General features: G+C 37.7%; 1 protein-coding gene across 1 annotated transcript in view; it reads left to right on the top strand.

The window, feature by feature from the left end:
• Window positions 1-22,005: 22,005 nt before the first annotated feature.
• aipl1 (aryl hydrocarbon receptor interacting protein-like 1) overlaps window positions 22,006-25,616 on the top strand; it is a 4,530-nt gene continuing 919 nt past the window's right edge. Inside the window, exons 1-3 of the mRNA XM_041995175.1 lie at window positions 22,006-22,146; window positions 23,528-23,707; window positions 25,282-25,470. Of these exons, the coding sequence (XP_041851109.1) occupies window positions 22,042-22,146; window positions 23,528-23,707; window positions 25,282-25,470 (474 nt within the window). The 5' untranslated portion in view covers window positions 22,006-22,041. The remainder of the gene's footprint in view (window positions 22,147-23,527; window positions 23,708-25,281; window positions 25,471-25,616) is intronic.

The raw sequence follows: 25,616 nt of genomic DNA, 5'->3' as shown, positions 1-25,616 counted from the left end.
TAGATCCCTCTGGATTCAGTACAGTATCAAGGCCAGCAGCCCATTCAGAATTCTTTCTCAAACTAGTCTCAGTGGATGAGGAGCATGTAGTCACACTGAGTGAGTGTGCGCAAATGTGTGTATCTCTGCAGTCCAGAGCTTTCCAGCGTTGCTTAGAGCAGCATGGGGTTCGTTGAGTTTCTAGGGGTTGCTGGGTTCACTGTGCTGTTGGGAGCTAGTTTGCCTAAAGTCCTGTCCTTGAACTGTGAAAGAATATGCTGGTAGGAAAAGGCTTTTCAGACAGACTGACTGTAATAGTTGAAGCCGGGCCAGCTGTATGGAAGCCAGGCAAGACAAATCCTGGGCTACTCATGAGTTTTACTCAGTGGCCAGCTAAAATGAGTGGCATGTCACACAGGGGTTTCTTGTCACATTTAATCTCTAATACTCGATGAGGAAACACACACAACTTCAAAATGATTTCAAATTAGTTATTTCATTAATATTAAGAACTTTATTTCCTCTTTTTAGAAAAAAAAAAAAACATTTGAGGTTTTTTCCCCAGGTATAATAAGAAAATACTTGGCATGTTTGTAATAAGAGTCACACACCCAAGGGAGTGGATATGTCTAAACAGCACAAAAATTTCCTTCATTCAGGCCTGTATGACTGCTGTAAACTGAACTGCCCCACAGGACAAGAGCTGTTTTCTATCAGGAGTTCCAGGCTGGAAGGAGAGGCCAAGTTAGCTAGCTAACAAATACTTCTGTATTCAATTAGAGCAAAAGCTGAGAGAATGCTACAACAGTAGGCTGGCAGTCTCGATGCAGGGTAGTTTTATACCATTACACACACACACACACAACATGGCTGTTCATGCTTACACGCACTCTTAAAAGAAAATATTCACAAATAAGTACAAAAGAACATTGTAAAGTTATTTGTCTCTTTACTGCCTCATCTTTTTACATGCGATCACCTTGAAGCCAGGATGGACAAAGGCTGTTAATATTTCTGTACCGAGCAACAACTGCCATAGCCAAAAGCTAAAGCAAACATGTAAGTGGATACAAAAGACCTCAAATGGCTGAGAATGCCATTGAAAACATTTCCAAACCCTTTTCTGGGTGTACAAGTTGTTAATTTTTTTTATGTAATTTTTTGCTTATTGGATTTGATCATTTGTAAATGTTCCTGACTGCGGCAACAAGTGTGTGTGGAAACAAGTATGCTTTTGTTTGATTGACAGGTGTCTCATCTCATTAGCCCTTTTTGTAGTGCTGTATTAGGTCAAAAAATATCCTGTTTGGACCCTTTTGGCCAACCTACGGCAGTTCTTCACTGGCAAGCTTTATGTTCTCATGTGCCAGCTAAAGCTGCCAGCTGAAGAACTGTTGTGGTCCGCCATTTTCTGCACTGAAGATCTGCCCATTCCCAGGACTGACATAAGGATGATGGTAGCGTAAACCCATATACACTAACTAATTTCTGGCATAGCTTGAAAATCGTGTCACTTGTGCAGCTTGTTCATGTGTTCAAATTCACACCATGACACCTGCTGTATCATGTAACAACAGTTTTGCATCATGGATGTTGTGTCGTGTTGCAGGACTTTTTTTTAAATGATATGTTATTGTAATTTTCCTGTAAAACACTAGTGGATTGACTTGGTTCATTCCATAGTCATTTTAAGTTTTTTTTTTTCCAGGTATGAAACGCAAATCTTTAAGATTGGAAAGAAAAATTAATTAAATTTATGTTTTTAAGTTTTCAATATTTCTCGTGATATTTTTTTTTTTTTTTCATTGTTGAAAGAAACCTGTCTACTAGCTTGCTATCAAAGCTGCCCACTGATGTTGAATAAACTCAACAGATGAGCCAAAGCCAAGGTTACTAAATCTGACAAGTTAGAAAATCATGTAAATATAAAATCATTGCCCAAAAAGTCTGTGTGTATGTCTTTATATTGTTGTTAATGATCAAAAGTGAGAAATTATTTAGAAAAAAAATAGTAATGATATATTTGCCAAATGATGATTGTAAAATCTGAAGCTGTTGAAGCCAAAACAAGAGATAATTAGAAGAACTGACAGCTACAGCCTACTTCCATCACTATATTTTCTCTGTAACAGCCTTGACTGTCGTGCTAGAGATCTTGTCTGTGACCTTCAGCAGCCATAAATCAAACTTCAAGAGAAAGGGGAATGCCCATAGCAGGATATGAGAGCAAACATGTCCCTTTAAAAGCTGCCAGCCAGCGTCAAACGGAGAGAAGGAATGCACTGAAGCCTTAACAAAACCAGATGCCCCGGCTTACTCTCTCTTGCACACATGCTCTGTGCCGCCTTCTCTCACTTCACAAGGCCTTTTACTTAACACCACAGATGGATCCAAGAACTGCTTCCATACTCCTTGCTCAGCCTGTCTGACGTACATCGTCCTCTTTTGTCAGCTACCTTCAGTGTGGTCTGGCTCCTTGCTCTGTCTATGCTACCCAATCTCCTTATCTGCTCCTTTTTTACCTCCACGTCCTTATATTGGCAGGCCTTTTCCTCATCCACTTCCACCCCCACAATCTTTCTTCACTTCAGACTTGCACACACACGACCATGGGAGAGACACCAACACAGGATTATTCCAGTCTGTCTCCTGTACATCCTCTTTAGGTAGCACTGCCAGTCCCCTGCATTAATGCGTCATAACGCTGCATACAAAGGTCACGCCTTAACCTTGTGTGTTGTATAGGTTTGTTTTAAGTCAATACCTTGGTTGCCTGAGCCACTCCCAGGGAATTGGAATCTGAGTGCATTAAGAGATTGTAAAGGAAAGGTTGAGGAGAAGCAGCCTGAAGTAAGATGGATCTACCTGAACCAACAGGATGAACTGCATCTAAAAGCATGTGAGTGCAATGATGGCTAAAAAGCCTTTAAATTCCAAGCTTTCCACATTTATAGTATCGGAATCATCTAAAACAAAAAGATCCTACTAATTCTTTCCAACATTTTATTATTGGAGAGAACAATTTTTAGCATACTTTGAAAGTACTTTGATCATTTGTTGAGATGCTCACAATAATCCTTATTGTGTCTTTCTATCACAGATTCACAATATTTTTCTACAAACCAACTGGAGTCCCCCTGTGTCTAATTAGAAATTATTAGATGTAACTGAGAATTCTCACACCTGTCTATATAGGGTCACATTAGTTATATGTGTTAAAATAAGCTGTGGCGTTAGAAGAAATTTCTACAGACCTGCAAGACAGAATTGTGTCACAGCATAGAACTTGAGAAGGATTCAAGATATTATCTGCAACATTTCCAGGATCCGAAAAAGCGGAAAAGTCTCCATCATCCAAAATGCAAGAAGTGTGGAGCCATCAAAAGCCAACTGCCAGTCTAGCAGAGAAAGTGGATACATGCATACATGTAGCGCAGCACATTAGCGCTTCGGCCTTTAGGCTTATGGAGTTAGCTAACATACTTCCTGCTGCAGACATACATTATACTGCCATGGGAAACATAAATAATAATCTTCTTAAGATGTGAGTTGCTCTGTTAGCAGTAATAGTAAACCCTTACTCAAGTAGATGAGATGGTGACACACACTATACTACATTGTGGAAAGATAGTGCAGTTATCTGGCCAGTTGTCTGTCTGCACTTAACATTGACTAAAGAGAATATTTCTCTGATTTCGATTAAGATATTTTTTTATAATCTGCACAGATAGCATAATTGTTAGAGCAGTTTTACACAGCAGACTGAGTAAAAGAGCAGGTGAAAGCAATAACTTTAACATTGTCTCATTTAGGTGTCACAGCGAGTTTCTGATGCGCTCCTCAGACCTGGGACATCTCCACAGAATGTAGCCTGAAATAATTTGTTTACACTCATGCTATTATGTTGCAGTCTGTTGTGGGCCTTTGTCTTTTATTTAACTTGAGGGGGGAATCTGCTTAGGGTTAGCTTACATACCAACAGTTCAACAGGCTTTGTTCTCAATTTACTTAATTCATAGAGAGCTAAGAAATCCTCAGACTGCACAAATCTGGAGTTCCAGATGACAAATGGGAAATGTAATGCTTATCATTTGTAATGCTAGCTGTAAAGACATACCACATATACAGCTAACTAAAGTAGATTTAGTCAGTTTTTTATGGTAAACGTTTAGTCTCTTTTTTTATTTCAGATTTGTATTCTTCTTAGCTAATAATTATTCATTTTACATGTATTAGGGTTCAGACTCCCCATTGGGTTATGATCTTGCTTATTTTGGGTTATCAGAAAAGTTCATTTTCTGTTTCCAGAGACTGAACTAAACATGGAAGGCTGTTTGCAGTTTTCATGTCTCCATATGTATGGAAAAAACTCCCAGAGAACTGCAGGTCAGCATCAACTGTTGCTTCTTATATATCAAATCTTAAGAGTTTACAGTTCACCACTGCATCTGCTTTATTTATTAAACAGGAATGTGATTAATAGCTTTCACCACACTGTGCATTTTACTTTTAGATATATTTTTTATATATACATCTATTTTCTGAAGTACTCTATCACTTGTGCTGTATAAATTAGCCTATACCTGAAAGGGGACATAAATAGTAAATTTAGAATAAATTTAGCTGCATTTTAGCCACAAGTTAATTTAATCTTTAAGTACAAAACCAGATATTTTCACTTGTCATGTTACCAAAAGCCAAAGGTCAGAGTTTCTTATGGACACATAGAAATCACTGAGGCAGGTTTTTCTCCAAGCACACTGTTATTTCTGCACTTTGGAATATGCTTTACAAGTCACATCTTTGCACAGCGTGTAAAGACCTCAGGCCACTGACTTTGACCCCTAGCTGTTAGTAGATTAACTTCAGTTCATCTGGCTGTTGCAGAGAAGGTCACAGAAACTTCCTATAATCTTTTCCGGCACTTAAAGCTTACTCTGCCCCGTATCTGCTTCAGAGATAGCATTCCTTTGGACATTTATTTAATTTACTCAAGATCTGATCTGTGCTCTTCATCATTTTTATCTACTCTTTCAGTGTGATGGTTCAGTGGCAGGTGATGCGTTTTTAGTCATGAATAATAAATAAACCTGGAGAGCAAAGCACAAATGGATAAGATGAGCACATGACAAGACACTGGAAGGTTTTCTTCTTGTTCTTTTTGTGTTGTTTTGTTGTGTTTTAGGACTGTTTTCTTTTGTAGTGTCTGCTCTACATTCCTTGTTCATCTCTTAAGTCAAAGCAGGAAGAAGCTCCAAGGCCAGGTCTGAAGAGGTTTACAAACCTCTCCTAAATTCTTCCCTGTGGGTGAAATCATGTGAAAGCTGCTTAGGCAGATTATCCCTGCCGGGATTGCACCTGACTCTATATTTATGGTGACGCAAACGCAGCCTGTGGCGCAGCGTGCCTCCAGAATCCGCCATGACCTTTAGCCTGGAGAGAGAGAAGTGAATCGTGAGGCCAAAGCATGCAGGAACTGAGTAAAGTACAAGTGATCTGATTTACACACAGTTCAGGCACATTTAATCTGTTACAACAGAAGCATAATCAGTAAATTGGATTATTAAGAGATGTGTTTTAATATTTTAGACTGTGTTAGAAACAAAACATATTACAATTCTAAGTGATCGATTGGGGTTCCTAACCTTAAGATTTTGTTTCAACAAGTATTTTGGGACTGAGTTGTCAGGAGGAAAATGAATATTTTCTGGTGTTGGTCCGCAGTCCTACATGAGTACGTAAACAGCCATTCAGTAAATATCAATAAATCATTTAGTATCAACAGGATAGTAATGACAATGGTGAAAAAAAGCAAAGGAAACACAAAACCAAAGCTATTATGTCAGTATGACGAAGTTAAAAAGAGGTCACTGTATGTGAGCAAAGCCTTCATCTCTCTGGCAGTTTCCAGTATTTAACTTTTGATTGATTGATTGTAATGTTGTCATATTGTGAGCCAGCTGTGCTGGATTTCCACAATGTAGGTTTTCACAATATTTTTTTTTAAGTCCTGATTTAGAGTGTCTGGCAGTTGCTGAAAGATGTTATATATCTAGAGTGTTGAAGTTTGTCTGCACTTTCACATTTGTCAGGACTTGGGAATTTACATTTACATTTTAAATTAGGTCTGGGCTAAGCAAAAGTGTGGACTCTTCCCAAGTATAATTTAATGAGGTCCCAGGGGCATAGTCACCACACAAAAAACACAATGTGGTAATAAAATCTGCGTCCTGTCACATTCAGCCACTGAGGGAATTCACTCTAAGGGGTTTAATATGGAGATGGGTCAAACTCTAGAAAAAATAAGAGACTACCTGTTAGGTGCAGAGCAACACTAGTAAGTTCTTTTAAGCAGTTAATACAGAATGACTCTGTTGTATGGCCCATACACATTTGACAATATTAGTATCTTATCATGTTCAGTGACATGCAGAGAGGTTGGGGGTAAAAGTTCATAATACTGTGTCCTTCCTGTAGAGTACATGGTGTAACCTGACAGGGAAAACACAAAAATGTATAAGAATAATAAAATGTCCTCAGACTTTATTCACATAATATTTTGTGCAATCTGCCAGCATTGTTAGCACAACTTTGCCTACAATCTCTTATCATTTTAGCCAGTTATACAGTTGCAGAAAGTAAAAGGATACAGTTGTCCACAACAAGAACTACAGATTTATTTCAAAATATAATTGGAGAGCTTCACATGGTTGTGTGAAACTATATTACTATATAGCCTCACATGCAAATTCAGCTTAATGAAATGACACTCAATACAGCATGTCTGCATTTTATGTAAATGCTTTGTATGCAAGTAGTGCAATAATAAAATTTAGTAAAATTAATTTTTAAATTACTGAATTTTTGTCTCAGTTTTAACTGCTTTTCACAGTTTTTCTTGACAATATTTTTATTTTAGATTAGATTAGATTAGACTTTATTATCTCACAGTGGAGAAATTCACTTGTTACAGCAGCTCTTGTTATAGAATAAAGTACAGAGAGGCAAAATAAGGTGAACATGCATCACAGCAAGAAAGTGCAATAGAAATTATTTACAAGTCTAAGAAAAGCAAAAATATGTACCGTTATAATATAAAGATATATATATATATATATACATATATACATACATATATATATATACATACATATATATACATACATACACACATACATACATACATACATACACACATACATTATATATATATATATATATATATATATATATATATATATATATATATATATATATATATATATACATACACACACACACACTACATCCATACATAAAATAAAATAAAATATAACAACAACCTCACAGACTATATACATATTTACATGGTGATGGTGGGATATGAAGAATATGATGACATTGATAATGGGGGGTATTGCACAGTAAAATATAAATAAATATTGCACAGTATTATGACTATACAGACAAGTTGTACAGTCTGACAGCAGTGGGGATGAAGGACCTGCGGTAGCGCTCCCTCCTACACTGAGGGTGTCTCAGTCTGCTGCTGAAGGAGCTGCTCAGCCCCCCCACAGTCTGGTGCAGTGGGTGAGAGGTGTTGTCCATGATGGATGTGAGCTTGGCCAACATCCTCCTCTCACCCACCTCCTCCACAGAGTCCAGCGGGCAGCCCAGGACAGAGCTGGCCCTCCTGACCAGCTTGTTCAGTCTCTTCCTGTCCCGGTCGGTGCTGCTCGCTCCCCAGCAGACAACGGCGTAGAGGACAGCAGAGGCTACCACAGAGTCATAAAATGTCCTTAGCAGAGGCCTGCATACTCCAAAGGACCTCAGTCTCCTCAGGAGGTGGAGGCGACTCTGGCCCTTCTTGTACAGGGCGTCTGTGTGGTGTGACCAGTCCAGTTTATTGTTGAGGTGAACACCCAGGTACTTGAAACTGTCCACCCGGTCAATCTCCTTCCCCTGGATGTTCACCGGTGTGTGGGGTAGTGTCCTTCTCCGGAAGTCAATCACCATCTCCATGGTCTTACTGGTGTTTAAGCACAGGTGGTTGCGCTCACACCAGTCCACAAAGTCCCTGATGACTGACCGGTACTCCAGCTCGTTCCCCTCAGACACACAGCCCACAATGGCTGAGTCGTCAGAGAACTACATAACATAACTGCTTATGCTTGGTGTTTTTGACTAAGTAAAGAAAGAAAATTAAGAAATTGAGATTATACAAATAATTGTGAGCTGCTTTTTTAATAAAGGTGAAAGGCACTTGCAGAAATGCCAGCAGCTAATGTGAAGAGGTCTGGTTTTTCTCTCTCTTTTTTTATTTTTTTTTTATTTAGGGTTGTAGTCTTTAAAAATCGGAACAGTGAGGCCTTGGCAGATATTAATTTAGGCTGCCAATAACTATCTTAAAAGGTTATTGTTAAACTTCATTGTATAACTGTGATGACCAGAAAATTCCTTGATGCAAAATTGCTCACCTGTCATCTGGAGCAATGGAAAAGTAATCTTAGTTTCTTTGTTTTTTGTTGTGTTTTCTTTTCATTCACATTGTAAATTCAGAAACACCCAGGTGTAAATCTAATCAGAGGCCAGTCAAAATGTTGAGTCGAGGTTTGATTTTGGGGGGACAAAAATCAGACTTTTGAGCCTACTTATCAAAACTGGATATTTTCTAAGCTGAATCACCTGTAAAATTGAATAAAAGTAAAAGAAAATACCCTAAATTTAAATCTGAAACCAATGTAAGGTAAGGTAAAGGATTGAAAGATTATACAAAGTAGCGCTCACCCACTCAACACAGTGCCTAAGCCAGAACACATCCTGTCTCAGAGGGGACTTTACTCGTGATGCGTTCTACACATTGCAGCCGATACTTGGCCAACACCGAGCTCCCAAAATAGACGTTAGTTCCAGATAGGTGGGCTGTGAGGAGAAAATGGGAAAGTAAGGTAGAGTGAGAAGGATACTATAACAAAAGATGACAAGTATTGTGTGTCTGCAATCCTTTAGATGCACTCTACACTTGTAATTCGCTGTTTTTGTGTGTGTGTGTGTGTGTGTGTGTGTGTGTGTGTGTGTGTGTGTGTGTGTGTGTGTGTGTGTGTGTGTGTGTGTGTGTGTGTGTGTGTGTGTGTGTGTGTGTGTGTGTGTGTTCTTGGGGTGACGTCAGGAATGGTGCTCTTGTCAGTCTGGTGCTCCTCAGTTAAGGCCCATTACGTAATTCTTCGGAAAGTCTGACCATAGTGCAGCAGCCAGACAATCTTGTTAAATAGCTGTGAGCAGACACATACCATGAGTCTGAGACATGAAGGTGCACAATCACACAATTTTAAATAAAGTGTAGATTTTTAAAACCAAAAAATAAAATTCATCAGCAACCAGTGTGATGTGTTCTCCTTGTGTCTATGTAATTAAGCAGAACACAGAGGCCCATACATGTCAGTGCACTGAAGTGGGCCATAGAGAGCGGAGGCTTACCCAACAGAGTTATAAATAACTGGAGGGCCTGCACCTTAAGACGGTTTTGTCTGGATGGAGGGCGCTGAGAGTTCATTGTAACCTGACAATTTAATCCCTTGTAAGACAGGGAGAGACAGAGGGAGGCTGATGAACATGGACCCGTCTCGGATTTCCAAACGGCTTTTACTAATTAGCAATTACAAAAGAGCAGCAAACACTGACTCTTGTTTGGGTACATATCACCTGCTTGAACACACGTGCCCACCGTGGGTACAATCACCAATGGACTGATGCACACCGCTCTGCTACACCTACTCTCCTATTCTTATTAGTAGATGGTTGTAATTTGAGAATATAGGTGGGATTAAACCAGTTATAAGGGTGAAGAAAATGCTTGACACACACATATATATATATATATATATGTATATATATATATATATATATATATATATATATACATATAGTGTGAGACAAGACACTGGGGCTTGTCCAGTAAACTGATCTGCCATATGGTTTCTTACACAGAACAGCTAAGCAACTTTTAGTCTGAAATATACATTTTTTTAGTTGTTTTTTTGTTGTTGTTGTTGTTGTTGTTTTTTTTTTTTTTTTGCTTTCCTTAGGTCACTGGCCGACTAGGTTTGTGTCAGTCAATAGCATACTTCAGGTTGGCACACCCTGTCTAAGGCTTTGTTAGGAGTGGAGGCAAGTACATTTTTTTTCTTCAAATTTGACGGGCATGAAAGACTGTATACATAGTTATTTTCATGTAATCAGATCAGGTTGCTTATGTAGACATCTCCAATAAGTCATAAATGGGCTATTCCAGGGATGTAGCTCTCCACAGGTCAGTTTGACCCAGTTTTGTCTATAGACATGTACTCCCCCAAATTCCCAGTAGGCGACTGATTTCAGCATTTATTAATGGATTATTATCCTGCCCTGGCAGCTGCACACGTTCTGGATTTGACAAAATTACTTTGTGTGCCTCGGATAGAGATGTAAAAGCCACTTTGAAATCTGATTTGTACTTCATGATTGCTAACAAGAAGATGCATCTGATCGTTATCTTATTTCAAGGCATTTCCAGCATTGGAACCATGTGGGTTTATTTTTCAGATATTGTTCAGATTTTCTGAAATCAACATAAAAATAATGGATTTAGGCTTTTGCAGCCTCAGCTAAACTTTTAAAACAAACTAAACAACTGAGGTTGTGCTTTCTCTTAACACTGGTGTGTACAGTGTATTCGAATAATTATATGTAATACTTTTATAAATCCTCTGAAATTTTTCAAAAAAGATGCCTAAACTTTCATCTGAATGAAAACGGTTTGATTTTAAAATACCTGGATTAATTTTTCCTCTTTATTTCCTGTCTGCATTTTACATAATTTCAACTCTTTACTCATAGTATTGTAGATGTTTTTTTTTTCTTTTTCTATAACTGTCATTGATTAAAATAAACCACCTTAATGCTTTTTCTAATTTTACTCAACCTAAAAAGTGGAAGAGGAAACCATCCTCTGGTCAGGATGCAAGCCAGTCAGTTACCAGCAGCACTGGTGTTTAATCTGAGAAGGTTCACAACTCACATTAAAATAGATAGATACGCACATGCAGCACAAACGTCAGAGCTGACTTGCTTGTGATTCTAGCTGCATACAACAAAGCTCCCGAGATGGAAAACATTGTGAATGTGTGTTTGTTTATCAGGGAGTGCCCCTTTCTGTGTGCATCTCACGCATACTTGAGGAAATTGTCAGTAGTTGCTCATGAGGACCAGGACAGGCTCAGCCCCATCCTTGATTTTAAGAGCACATGGTCTACATTTAAGATGGTCAGATCCTGCAGTCTTTCACAGGGGTATGCTCACCATCAGGGTCTCCAGTCAAAGGTCTGGCTTTGTCAGTGATCTTAGTCAGGAAATGACATTTAGTTTGAAACAGGGCTTCTGGGTGGATTATCTCTCCTGGGGTGTGTTAGCAGAGCCTTCCAAGTTCACTGGGTTTGTGTTCAGTCATGCAGACTGTACCAGTGGACTGTGCTACTGTAAGGCTGGCATTGATGCATTATTCACATAACTCTGATCACTTCTTAAAGCAATACGAGCCATTTTGTTTTTATGACAAGTAGCATGGCTAAAGGTTGCTGAAGTCAAAGTGAAATCAGCACAAGTCTATCTTAAGGTTGCAGGTTTCAGAAAGTAGTGATTGATTATTTGATGTTGTAGTTTAGCTGTCCAGAAGTATTAGATTTTTAAATTTCAGGGAAACTTTAAATCAGGTAGACAATTGGTTTTAAGGACAAGGCCAGGTGAAGTGTATTCAGGTCAGACAGGATGGTCATTGAACAACACCCATTTAATCCTTTGACCTGGTCTAACCAGCAGATTAGACCAGCTTGTTGGGGGAAATACTCAGGTCGATCCTGTCGCTCTCTGTTGGCTGCACTTCAATCACATTCAATATCCCACTTCCTCTTCTCATATCCCCACTGGCCCAGCAGGAAAGGTCAGTACATCTCATCACATAGTTTGATGACAGCGCAGGACTACTTTCAACAATGAGTAATGACAGTAGAGCAGGCAGGATTTTGTAATAGGATGACTTCATGGTATTAAGTACTGCACCAACCAGAAGAGGTCAGGCACTATAAGTGAAAATAAAACTGTAAGCCTGAACAGTTTCATTAGAGTAATCAAACAGGAAAACAGAACATTAACACCTCTGCAAAAGCTTTAAATAACAAATATATATATATATATATGAAAGGGATGTGCACGACTAGTCAACCTATTGATTCGTTGAAACGGTGCGCAAAAACGCCGGCATTTTTAAAAGCTGATGTTTTGTTGAGAGGAGTTATGTCTCAGTTGCGCAGAGGCATGCTGCTGTTAACAGCGCTATGATAAAAGAGCAGCGTAGCCCCTTTAAGAGCTGGAGAGGAAGAGAGACCCACGGCACAGGGGAGGGGAGACAAAAAGAAAGACTGTGAGAAACTGTCTGTTTAGTGGCAAATGTTTTACTACAAGCTTTAGAAATAAACACCAGACAGCTCTTCTAGTTCCAGCAGAATCCTGTATCTATCTATCTATCTATCTATCTATCGCATATACCAAAAATATACACAAAAAGAACGACAAAAATACTATATGTTTATCATCTGCCCTCATTTGCTCACTCTTTACTGAGCCTTTGGAGTTGGCATTGCCTCAGTATAGGTATAATGCATAATCGATTCATGGAAATGGCAGGGAAAGTCGACTGCATTTTTTAAAAGTCAACGTTTTATTTGGAGGAGTTATGTCTCAGTTTTGCTGAGACAAGGTGCCGTTTACAGCAAAGAAGACCCCCCTCCATAGTGTGTATTAGCTGTTTCTCCTCATGGATGGTGCTAGCAGACTTAACACTTTCGAAACCAGTGCAGCACTTACCCCCAGTTTCCACCGGGTGTGTATGCGCGCCGTGGTGATCTGCGATGGAGGTTGAATTAGGCTAATATCCAACCAGTTTCACCGTGCACTGTGTAAAAATGTCTTGTTCATTTGCTGCTTTGCATAAAACATGACCTACATATGAACTTATTATTTTACTGTCCTCCCAGTTACACATGAACAGCAGTTTTGTATTTCTTGTTGAATGAACAAGAATATCTGTTCAAGAATTAAATGAATGAACAAGAACATTTTTAAAACTTTAATTTGTACTATTCCTGTTGCACTTTTACTCAGGGGAAAACAAAATTAGCCTCAATTACATGTCCGTAAATAACAGATTAACCTGAAGTGTCTGGTCCTAGGGCGTAATGACGTTAAACCACTGCAAATTGCTGCATTTTAGTAATACATTGCCTTCATTTTTCATAAATAAATATATTCAAATTATAGCAGTCCACTATAAATAGACTCGAAAAGTGTACGAAACAAAATTTTTGAGAAACTTACTACTGACATAGTGCTTTCTGACAGTTTCCAGTTATCTCGTTTGACAGCAGCAACACATTTATCCATCATTCAGGGTCAGCAGACAGTCTAAATTAAAATCTCATTTTTTGGGATGTCGATTGGAACATCCAATGGCACAACGAAGATGTACCATTATTTATTTATGTATTTATTTATTTTTTATACGAACGTCGCCAACATGCAAGTGACATGATCAGTGACGAAACATGAGAATGGTTTATAGGGCTGGGCGGTTGATTCAAATATCGATATTATTGATACCAAGGTGAGTATCAGTATCGATCGATACCGCCATGATATTTGTAATTTCATTGCACTTGTTGCAATGACAGTAAAGTTCTATTCTATTCTATTCTATTCTATTCTATATCATATTTTTCTTACAGAATGCTTTGAGGGCAAAAAGCCAAAGAATGAATGAGCGCCAACCTACAGCAGGTTTTGCTTTTGTTTAGCTAATTTGCACTCTTGACTTTATTTTTCACATTATGGTTCACATTACACCTGCACATTACACCTGCACATTACACCTGCACATTACACCTGCACTGATGCTTTCTTAAAATGAACCACTTCAAACATCAAATATGCCACAAAATCAAGAGATTTATAAGATGATAACAATTTTAATAGTCATAAATTGTTATGACCACCTTTTGTCCAGGGGTAAAAAGGGTCAATAACAAACCGGACCAGACTCAAGTCAAAATGGTATAAATAAAAAGTATTTATTAAAACAATAAAATAAATACAATTTCCTATAAACAAAATACAAAACCAGGTTCAATAAACAAAGAATTTATTCCTATAAACAAAAATATACCATGTCCGGTACATATAACAAAAAGTGTCCTTTTTCAGGTTTCCTGTACAATGAACAAAAATGATCAAAAATAACTAAACCAACCTCTTCCTATTGAGGGTACGACTAACTCTTACTCTATACAAACCGACTACAATTGCAAATAAACACAAAACTTCCTACAAACCAAAAAATTTGCATACAAATACAAAATACAAACTGAAATCGAGTGTCTTTTCTCTAAACCACAACTTCTGCCAAAACAAAAGCTCTTACAATTTTCACAGCCACTACTAAACCCACACAGGGAAACAACACAAAAGAGTCTTATCCTAAGCCACGAACTGTGTGGCCACGGTACACAGATGCCATGAATGATGGTGAAGCTGGGCTTTTATGGGCGAGGAGTCCACGAGGCACCACCCCTTAAGGAAGTCCCGGCACCCCAGGCGACCAATCCTGGCGGAGGAGAGTGGAGAAGAGGAGTGGCTCCTGATGGCAGGCCACAACAAGACACAGCTGATTCCAATACCGGCACCAGGCTGACAGGCCAAGGGCCGTAACATAAATAAATAACCTTTTAAGGGATGTGTATAAGTTCTGCCCTCAGACAATGGTATAGGATATTATAATGACCTCCTTTTAGTGAAGTGAGTTACAACCACTCTCCACAACTCTTATGATTGCACAAGATTCAGAAGCATCCAAGATGAAATAGTTTTTTAAGCTACAAAACACAGATAACATACACATGGCTCGTGTTTTGACGGAAGCCACATCAAGCAGTTTGATAATTTGAGGTTTGGCTGCTGAAAAACACAAGGTGTACTATGACACCAAAGATACTTCTTTCATCCTTTAATATTTTTCAATGGAAGATAATGCCAGAGGAAAACGCATGGAAATAAATTGCAGAATTAGATTAAAAGTAACCCAGCTCTCAGATTCCACAGAAATGAATGATTCTGCCTGAATAAATGGACACAATACACCTTACACAATTCACTTTACTGTGAAAGGTTAACATACAAAACTGCAAAACATTCAGCTGACCAACAGATTTTGTTTTCTGTATATTTAGGATTTCCTTTTACCTTTTACTAAGTAAACAACTCTAGTCAACTACATCTATGGATACCACTGCAACTGGAGCAACTCCCTAAACAAAGCTTACCTTCCCATTCCAGCTCTGTGAAGGATTCCCAGTCAGCTGGAATCCCACGCCAAATATCCTTTAGAAGTCTGAGCTTTACAAAAGAGAAATAAACTTCTTTGTATGACTGGAAATGTCTTTTTTCAATGCTGAGATGATCACATGTGGTGTTCATCAGGGGTCCATTTTTGACCATTTACCACTCTGCATATAAATGTTACCATTACTTAAAATGAATCTGCAATTCAGATATTTCTTAATGCAGACAATAAGCATATCTATAAATACATGAGTCTTGATCTTCGTCTAGAAAATATGACTGCATTCTGTCTTTTCTCATCTCACTGCACCCATGTGACTCAAAATAAATTTGTAACGTTTGTCTTTTAATTACTTATATGTTTCTTTATCTTAAGTTTTTTATCTTCTCATCCTTTACACCTTGTCTGTTATGCTGGAACCTGCAGATCCGCTGTCCTCCAGGGTAAGGCTTAAAACGAAAGCTGTTGCATTTGCATTAAAGGTTTCCCTCTGCTGACGATGAGGCTATCTAGTATTCTGTTTTATAAATGTATTTTTAAAAATATGCATTTTATGCATGTTTTTGTGTTTCAGTAAATGGTTCATGATTTGATTTTTTTCTTCTTTTTGCCTTTATTATTATTATTATTATTAATAATAATAATAATAATAATATTATTATTAATAATAATATTATTATAAATACCAATAATAACAATATGATTATTATCATTATTATTATTAATACTGTTATTGTTGTTGTTATTATTTTATTGTTATTTATTATTATATATTTTTTTTTATTTTATTATTGTGTTTCCTCTAGTTTCCACAATCTTTTTCTATGACCCACATAAGTTAATTTGTGTTTAATTCCCAATAAATGGCAGGTGACACTGCTGATTTTGGGGATTTCATCAGTCTCTTTCTACTTCTACTTTTTGGTTTTGATCTGATTATTATACATTTATTATACATTATACATTTGTCTCAATTTTTTATCATAACCTCTCTTGCTGCTCATCACAAAACCAGCTCTAATATTTCCTGTGCCATACCTTTAACATTAGTGTGTACATAAGAAAAAGAGAGCGGGTTTGAGTGTGTTTCTGTGTCATGTGCATTTGCCCTGTGTCCTTGCTGCTATGTGTTCTGGTATGTAGCTAAAGGTCGAGGCCAGGCAGCAAGCAGTACGACAGGGGCCCGGTCAGGGGGAGTTGAGGCTTGTTAGAGCTGTAGAGCCAAAGTCCAGCAGCTCTAACAAGAGCAGAGATCAGGATGGATCCATGAAAATTCTAGTAAAACAACATACATCTTCATGCAAAGGCTAAAACATCAAAGTATTTTTGAGAATGCTCGAGGAATCCAGTGGCTATTTAAAGGATGCATTTTGAATTTTCTCTGCAGAAACTCCATTAAGTTGATCATGGGTGTGATTTAAGTGCTGCTACTGGTGCGTAGACTTCAGGAGTCGGAGCTAATGTGCCATTCCAGAAACCTCTTGCCTGTGGTTACCAACTGCATGACTTCCCTAGACTCCAGCCCAAACTGATCCTGAGAACTTTGCAAGTAAAGACAGTTACAGCACACTAATGTACACACTGGCTCACAAACACTATGATAAGGTATTTGGCAGTCCTACTATTTGTGAGAAGCGGCATTGCAGGATCATTAATCTGCATCAGTTTCAACGATTAGTGACTCTGACTGCTGACCTTCTCTATATTTAGAAAAGTTCAGTCATCTTCAGGAGCACATTTTATTACATTATCAAGAGAAGAAAAATGATCTATTACTACGTAACCCAGGTTGAATCTTTCCTCCCATGATTAAATGCAGGATCTGTTTTATGCAAGTTTCATTACTTTTCATTACTCTTTCATTATTTCTATTTGTTGGTTTTAATTTTTCATATCTCAGTCCATTGATGGAAAAAATATCTTTGCCCTCTTGACACAGCAAAATTTTCTAAGATATACAGTGGATGGGCCACAGATCTGTTTAGAAATTTGAGTGTGTGGCTGTAACATGATAAGGACTTGGGGGGATGGGTGAGATATAAACACCTGTGTAATCTGGTTGAAATGACAAAGCAACAGTCATACAAATTTCTCTCCCTTTTTTATTTATTAAGTTTGTGACAAACACTGGACATTTACTTTAGTAGTTTTCAGTAACTAGTAAATAACACCACTATTTTGTTTTGCATTTTTTTGGATTGATGCATCTATACTCATATGTTTGGGCTTAGACTAAAAAAAGAATGTGAAGTACTATTATTATGACCAGCCTCCTTTGCTTTACCTGCAAATGCATGTCATTAAATTTATTTATTTAAAGTACAAATAACATAACATGGGTTTTTATTACTACAGCCTCTTTGACTGTGTAAAAGAAGTGAACATTGCATCTGTGACCTCACCATCTGTGATACTTGGCTTTCACCTACATGACCATATTTGGATGAAAAAAGAGAAGAGCTAAGATAAGAAGATGGACTCAAATGCAATGGCCTTCCACTAGGCTCTTGTCTAGTGAGCCATCGTGGTTTGACAATTAGTAGAATTGTTCCTGTATAATTAAGTAGCTCAGCTTTTTAGTTTACCCTAACCAAAGTCTGCACAAGTTTAAATTCTATGTCTGTATGTCCTTGCAAAAGTCTAGGAACATGCAATAAGTTAGTATAAAGTTAAATCAACAAGATCCATCTGTAGTTCATGCTAGATGTAATATTAACAAACACACACTAAGAGTATTCATTGCATTTTCATTTACAACTACAAATGGAGTACCCCTTTACTGTCACTTTTCAAAGAACAGGCAACTGCTCTACAGCTGCATATTTCCAGTTATCTTTGACTGCAGAAAATGATGCATCAGCTGGACCAATAAAAAATGCTGACAGGAACAATGTCATTCTATAGCACAGCAGTAATAAAGTAGTCATGTTCAAGTTCAAGCTTGATTCAGCTGTAATTTACTTGTTTGTTTTTTTGTTTTTGTTTTTTGTTTTTTTTTTGGGGGGGGGGGTTCTTTCTTTATTTACTTTGTCACATTTCATGCTACTATTTTACATCTTTGTTGGCTATCAAAAGAACTTGGTTAGGATTAGGCAAACATTTTAATTAGACCTTTAAATGCGCAGCAAAACATTTTGTTGCCAAAAGCTTACATTTTCTCCCTTTTTAATGGCTACAACTCATCCAAAGGCAATGCTTGTGATATACCATCGCTATTTAAAACTTTTTTTCTCTAGGTCAGCCCTTGTCTACCATCCTCACCGTCAGTTTCCATCAGCACAAGCATCCCTTGGATCGCCCACTATTACATACCATATCCATCCAGATCTCCAAAATTTCTCCTTCTTCTTTCACCAGTTATTTTGAAATGATGACACTTTAATTAATAATTAATTTATCTCATAAATATGTATTCAAGGACGTATTCAAGAATGCTTTGAAAACATGTATTTATTGGTAAGAGATATTTTACAAATCAGTTCTTGCTGCAAGATGCAAATCTTCACACAACAACCTGAGCCTCAGATATGTCCACTTGCACACATACCACACCAGTAGGTGAACTTTTGTATGGCAGTGCAACTTCCTGCTTTTTCAAAGTCCAGAGCAGAGACATGTGGTTCAATTGGTGAGAAAATCTTATGATTAGTGGGTTTTTGTGTTTACCTTCCAAAGTTATTACGTAAGTCATATGCGTATTTCTGTGTGATCCATATTTCCAACTGAAAGAGCAAATTCTGACAACATGCATTTGATTTTCAGGGACCTTTTCAGTCAATGGTCCCTGATGTGTCTCTGGAGTGTGCATGTAAGGAGGTTAAGGTGAGGAAGGAGGTTGTGATTCACCATGTAACCTAACATACACAAATGCTAAAATGAGAGATACTCTGTTGCTTGTGAGCATGACTGTGATCTAATTTGTGTTTGTCAGCAGCAGCAGACATATTCAGATCCTTCACTTAAAATACTGTGTTGTTTTTACTACTGTATGTCTGTATGTCTTAATAAGATAGACTGTCCAGATGTTAAATTAAAAGGAAGTTGTGTAGTACAATCTGTGATTTGTTTAATTTTTTATGGAATGAAACAGCTGAATGGACATCTTGGAGTGACAACTCCATAGATACAAGGTTTATGCTAATCATGCGTTAAAGTGCCAAAATACAAAAATTTTATCGCATGTGAACCTTCTCACAGAGCAGGGTTACACACTAAGAATTCATTTTTGTGTTGAGCCACACTAATAGAGAGCTAAGGATCACCACTAACACTTGCTTCTGCAGAGATCATTTTACACCTACTAGCTTTACAAACTTTCAGAGACAGATGGGATTAGCAGATGAACTGCTGCTACTGTTGATGAACACAATCTCTCCTCTCATTTTTTTTTCCTTACCACTAAAATTTCACTGTTCATTTCCCTGTTCTGACACCCAGACAGCTCCTCCTGTCTTCTTTTTTGCAACTGCTTGGTCAGCCCTACATGTCAGCCTAAAAGGGAAAGGAAGGATTCTCTCTCTCTGACCAGCTAACACTCTATGTGCCTTGTTCCCACACAAAAGCACAAAAGGTTTACACATCCATAAACATTGTTTTATGCGCGTATAAGCTGTGCGTCATGGAAGCAGCCCTCCCCCATGTGTTATGTATATGAATGAATAGCTTATACACAGGGAATGTTTCCTCCCCAGGAAATCCATGACTGGACTTTCCAGAAATAGAGTATAACTTGGTTAAAGTGGAAGCACTGCATCAGCCACTGCTTTCCAGAAGAACTAAATCTGATAAAAATCAGGAGGTTATACCTCCTGCTGGCAGGACTACTTGTAGCTGAACCTGTTCTCAAAAATGTGCATGTATGCGGTTTGGAAAACTGGCACATTCAATTTCCCACGATACATTGCACATGCAAAAAAAATCAATCGGATTGCATAGGCAGAGCAATAGAGAAATGTGTAGGTGGTATGACGCAAGAGATGTGAGTCACCGAGGCACAAGCAGCTACAATACACACCTCTGTCACAGAGTAACCTTTTCCAACTGGTCAGGTGGATTGCTGATTTCCCTCAATGGAAACAAGAGAGTCACCAGTCTTCAGCATAAACCTACTCCTAACATTTCTTTTCTGTTCATAATTAAAGATGGGGTTCAGAAGTTCAGGTTGAAACCCCTTTTACATTTTTATTATTGTTCTTTAGAGATATGATGATGTAACTATAGCAACACAGTCATGTCAGCTAAGAGAAACTACCAATCACATGCCCATGTTGCCTTTTTAGTGTTTTACAGTTTCCATAACCACAGAGGGGTGGAGCAGAAAAAATCAAGTAGAGGAATTATATGATTTATGATAATTATGATTTGTGTTGACTTTTTAAGGAGCTATAACAATTTCAGTTTAAATGCCCAACTATTTTACAAGCATAAACGTTTTCAAGCACAGTATGTTGTATTTATAATTTAGCACCACTTTCAAATCAGTAGGTTTCAGAAGTGAATCAGATGCACTGCCATACTCTTCCACAAGAAGGCGCAAATGCTGTCTTTGCCTTGGAGAGATGCCAGCACACACACACACACACACACACACACACACACACACTGAACTGTTTCTCAATCCTGTTTGTCACATCAGTAGAGAAAAAAGGGGTCAAACCTGATAATATGTTGCAGCATTTTTCATAGATATGGAGGTCTTATTTGATGAGAGATAAAAGAGCAGCCTTGTCTGATAATCCATGGTGAAATACTGACTTATCCATGTTGTTCCACAGAGGAAACACAAAGCTGTAAAGTTACACAATTGTGAGCTTTGCCAAGGTCCTGTTATGGGGTATTCTATTTGTGCAATTAGTAAGGAATAAGGCATTAACACTCGGTAATGTTTTAGAATAATTGCCCCTTAAAACTGCTTGCAGATTTTGTTAGCAAACACTACTGGAGCCCTGTGTAAGAGCAAACTCTTACACATTCACATTCACACACAGGCAAACACTGCCCAGATGGGAGACAGATGTTTAATAGACAAGGTCAAGGAGTGCATACAATAATTATCCGCTCCACCATCTTTCAGTATTCTCTGCATTTTTCAGATCGCCACATCAACTTGAATCCTGGAAATTTCCTCTGGAATGGAAACCACGTCCTACATTCACAGACTTATTTTCTCTCTAGCACACACACACACACACACACACACACACACACACACACACACACACACACACACACACACACACACACATGCTACAGTACTCTTCTTATATTGCATTCAACAGATGTGGACTTCTCACCCATATAGACAATGAAACATTTACTATTTATTTATTTATTTTTTTAAATGGACTCATTGCTGTGATAGTAGCTATCCAAACATCTTGTTCCAGTTTGCTTGTCTCGTATTCTGTCCCCATGTTTCTCTACCATTCTGGAAGTTTCCTGAATGTTCAGAGAAACTGTCGATGATGACGGGTTCCCTCTGATACTGAGAAATAATAGAACAGAAGGAGAGGAGGAGAAGTTTCTAATCTCATTATCTCTGCCTTAACTAATCCACTAGAATCAACACCTTCAAGTCACTGACACACTTTCACACATGTTGTACCCCACCTATTATACACAGATATACACGGAGCGAAACAAGGTGAGCAGAGACAAAAATGTCTGATTTGCAAGACACACTGTTAATTGGATCAGAGGGAATCAAGAAAACCATCTTGCATGGAGGAACCGGAGACATCCCCAAATTCATCACTGGGGCAAAGGTACCGTATGTGTTCAGAACTTCATTTACACTTTCTTATCAATTAACAAAAGTTCTTCTATCGTCACCCTAAAATGTGAGGTAACATTTGCCCAGACTGTCAAGCAACTATTCTTCAGGCAGTGTAAATGAATCTGGGTGGGCTTAAGTGTCTATATCTCTGAACTCATAGTGAATTATTGTTTGAATTATTGATCACATTACAGGTAAATACCAACCTTGCATGGCCTTGTACTGAACACAAGTGAAGTAAAGTGAATTAAAACAAAACAAGCTAGCCAACTGTCAATACTCCTGATCCAATAAGAGGTACAAATGTAATTACATAATATGCTTAATTATCATATTGGGAACAATGCCATTATGACAATATAAAAACCAACCTATTTTTGACTAATGCAAATCTTAAATAGGGAAAATGTGTCATTTTCTTTGAAAATAGCATCAAATGAGCTGTTTGTACTCTAAACAGGCTCCAGAATAACATAAGCAAACAGTGCGTAAGACTGTTCAGCAAGATCAACAGCATGTTTTACACAACAGACTTTAAAATTATGACCTACCAAGATATCAGAGGAAAGCAGACATTAAAGTTGTTGCAGTACCCACTGATAGCCAAAATAAGTTCATAGAGGACAAATGTATTGTATGCAATATTTTCTGAGCATCACTCAACACAATTTGAATTTTGAATTAATTCAATTAGTTTGACTAATTTCCGTAAGCTTTCACCTGCAAACTTACAAGTGAGAAAGAAAAATGACCTTATTCACATCTGAAACTGTTCTTGGATCTGTTTTATATAAATCCATGTTATATAACTGTGTTGTTTTTGTCCTTTTTTTAATCATACCATATGTGTTCTTTCCTAATAGTGTTTATTACTGATTTTCGTAATAAATTCACTAAGTGGACATCACCATATGCAGGGCTCATAAAAAGCACTCATGAGTTGCACAATCTTAAAAATAGACCAGCTTTTGCACTACCAGGTGCACATTTTTCTTGTAAATGGCTTAACTTTGGAGTTTACTCCTCTAAGAGAACCTTGTGTGTCCTAACTACAGGTAACTTTCTGACTAACTGATCTGTCTGAAGCCTGTCACAAAGCAGTTTTGTTGAGTGTGATGTTCATTTGCTTTAGCAGGTCCATATTTTAACAAAACATGTTAACTCTGCCCATCACAAACCTCCAATCTGTGCCTTCTTATTACATTGATGATATTTTTCATCACTTGCTCTTCTGGCACCAGCTATTTTTCCTTTTTAGGTGTTAATTGACTTAAACTGTCTTGCGTTTATGAGACACTGTCCATATTTCAAAGGTGATGTGAGTCATTGAATTATATATTTCCTGGGGTTGCTTCTTTTTGTGGTTTCAGGTGACATTTCACTTCCGAACCCAGCTATGTGATGATGACCGCACAGTGATAGATGACAGCAAAGCTGTGGGGACGCCAATGGAGATAGTGATCGGCAACATGTTTAAATTGGACATCTGGGAGACTCTGTTGTCCTCCATGAGGATCGGTGAAGTGGCAGAGTTCTGGTGTGACACAGTTGTGAGTTTCAACAGTAAACATGTTTTACTTTTATATTTTTGTGCTTTACTTCATTTACTTAATCTTTTTTTAAAACATTGTAAGACCATACCACACCAGCACAAGAAGTCTTTTTGTTGCTGATCCTAAAAAGTGTGATGACTTTTAGTAAAAGCAAACAATTAGCACAATCAGACAAGTTTTATCTGCTCTACTTATACATAAACTAAAGTGAAGACACATGATTGCACATGTCTCAGTAACTCATGAATTTATGAAACATAAATGCAGAGTGACTGCATCATTCAAACAAAAATGGCATTTCTCTGCTAATCATGTTTTCAAAGTTCTGGGAGTGAACAAAAAATCATTCAAAAAAACTTTACATTGTGTGGCTTATAACAAGTATTCATGGTGAAAACTTCTAAGTCAAGGACATTTTTTTGAGTCCATCCATTAATTCTGTCTGCTATAAAAACTATTCTCTCAAACAGATATTTGATATATAAAACATGTGTGGCCACATACCAGAGACAGGCATCACAAAGCTAATTTGCTATCTCTGAATATGTATTGATGCATGTGTGCCCTATGCGATCTATAATTTTATTATGTTGTATGATTATTTGTGGCACACTATCAAACACAGATGGGCTCAGGCATACTGTCATTAATCCACAGCAGCCTCACTCTCCCTAATCGGCTCTGACTCCTGCTGATTCAGCACTACAGACTCCCCTCCACTCTGATTAGATTTGATGGGGCTTAGAGCATTTATTCACTCTGAACAACATGGCTGCACCTCACACACTACTAAATATGTTGTACACTATCATCTCCCATCCAGTGGAGGGCAGCATTTACTACTTGAACTGCAGAGACAGACTGAAGGAAATGTTAATCAACACAAAGAGACACTTAAATTCATTTTATTAAGTCTATTGCCACTGAAACTTGTATAACTTTTCAGCAGATTCAAAGAAAACAAAATGAAGGATGTGTATTATTATAATTATGTTCACTTGTCAGTTTAGGAGGATTGATAGTTAAGCATGTTTGGAACTAGAAAATATATTTTCATGTTAAAATTTTAGGAAAAAGAAATCAAATTAAAGGTGCAGTTAGTAGCACTCGGTGTTGTACAAACAGTCAGTGATGCCACTTTAGTAATGATACCCATAATTGTGTATTAATCCACACTCAAAGGATGCTTAAATCAGTGTTAAAGACATAAACACATACTGCTATAGCTGTCTGGTTACACAAAAGACCACCTTCTTAAAATTATTATTTTTGCTATTATCTTTATTGTTTTCATTGAGTTGTTCATTGAACATGATCACAACCCTGGTCCCTGAAAAGTACTTTAGAATCCTCACAAACCTGGGTAAAAGTCCCATTATACAGAGTATTTTTGTATTTTCTGTGTTTGGTTCATATCATCTTACAAAGAAGAGAAAAACTTAAGGCAAAACTGAAAACTTAGGGAGAGTAAGACTGTTGGACACAGACATTATAGGCAGGTAATTTTACTCACTGCTGCATAATTAGATTACTCTAATAAATGTCAATTTGTCATCCTCTCACCTCTTTAGCACACTGGCGTTTATCCACTTGTGTCCAAGGGTATGCGACGTATTGCGGAGGGCAAAGACCCAGTTGACTGGCATATCCATACATGTGGTATGGCCAACATGTTTGCTTATCACAGCCTTGGTTATGACGACCTGGATGAGCTGATGAAGGAACCAAAGCCACTCTACTTTATCATGGAGCTGATTAGGGTGAGAAAGATGAGATGACCACATTAATTTGCGTCTATTATTTTTAATGAAAACTTTCTTTTCGAGCAAATTTTGTCAAATAACAAATAAATAAATAAATTCCAGGAACAATGCTATCATAAAATTCCATGATTGACGAACACTTG

The sequence above is a fragment of the Melanotaenia boesemani genome, chromosome 9 (assembly GCF_017639745.1).
Source record: "Melanotaenia boesemani isolate fMelBoe1 chromosome 9, fMelBoe1.pri, whole genome shotgun sequence".
Classification (NCBI taxonomy): Eukaryota; Metazoa; Chordata; class Actinopteri; order Atheriniformes; family Melanotaeniidae; genus Melanotaenia; species Melanotaenia boesemani.
This window is presented reverse-complemented; position numbering and strand designations above follow the sequence as displayed.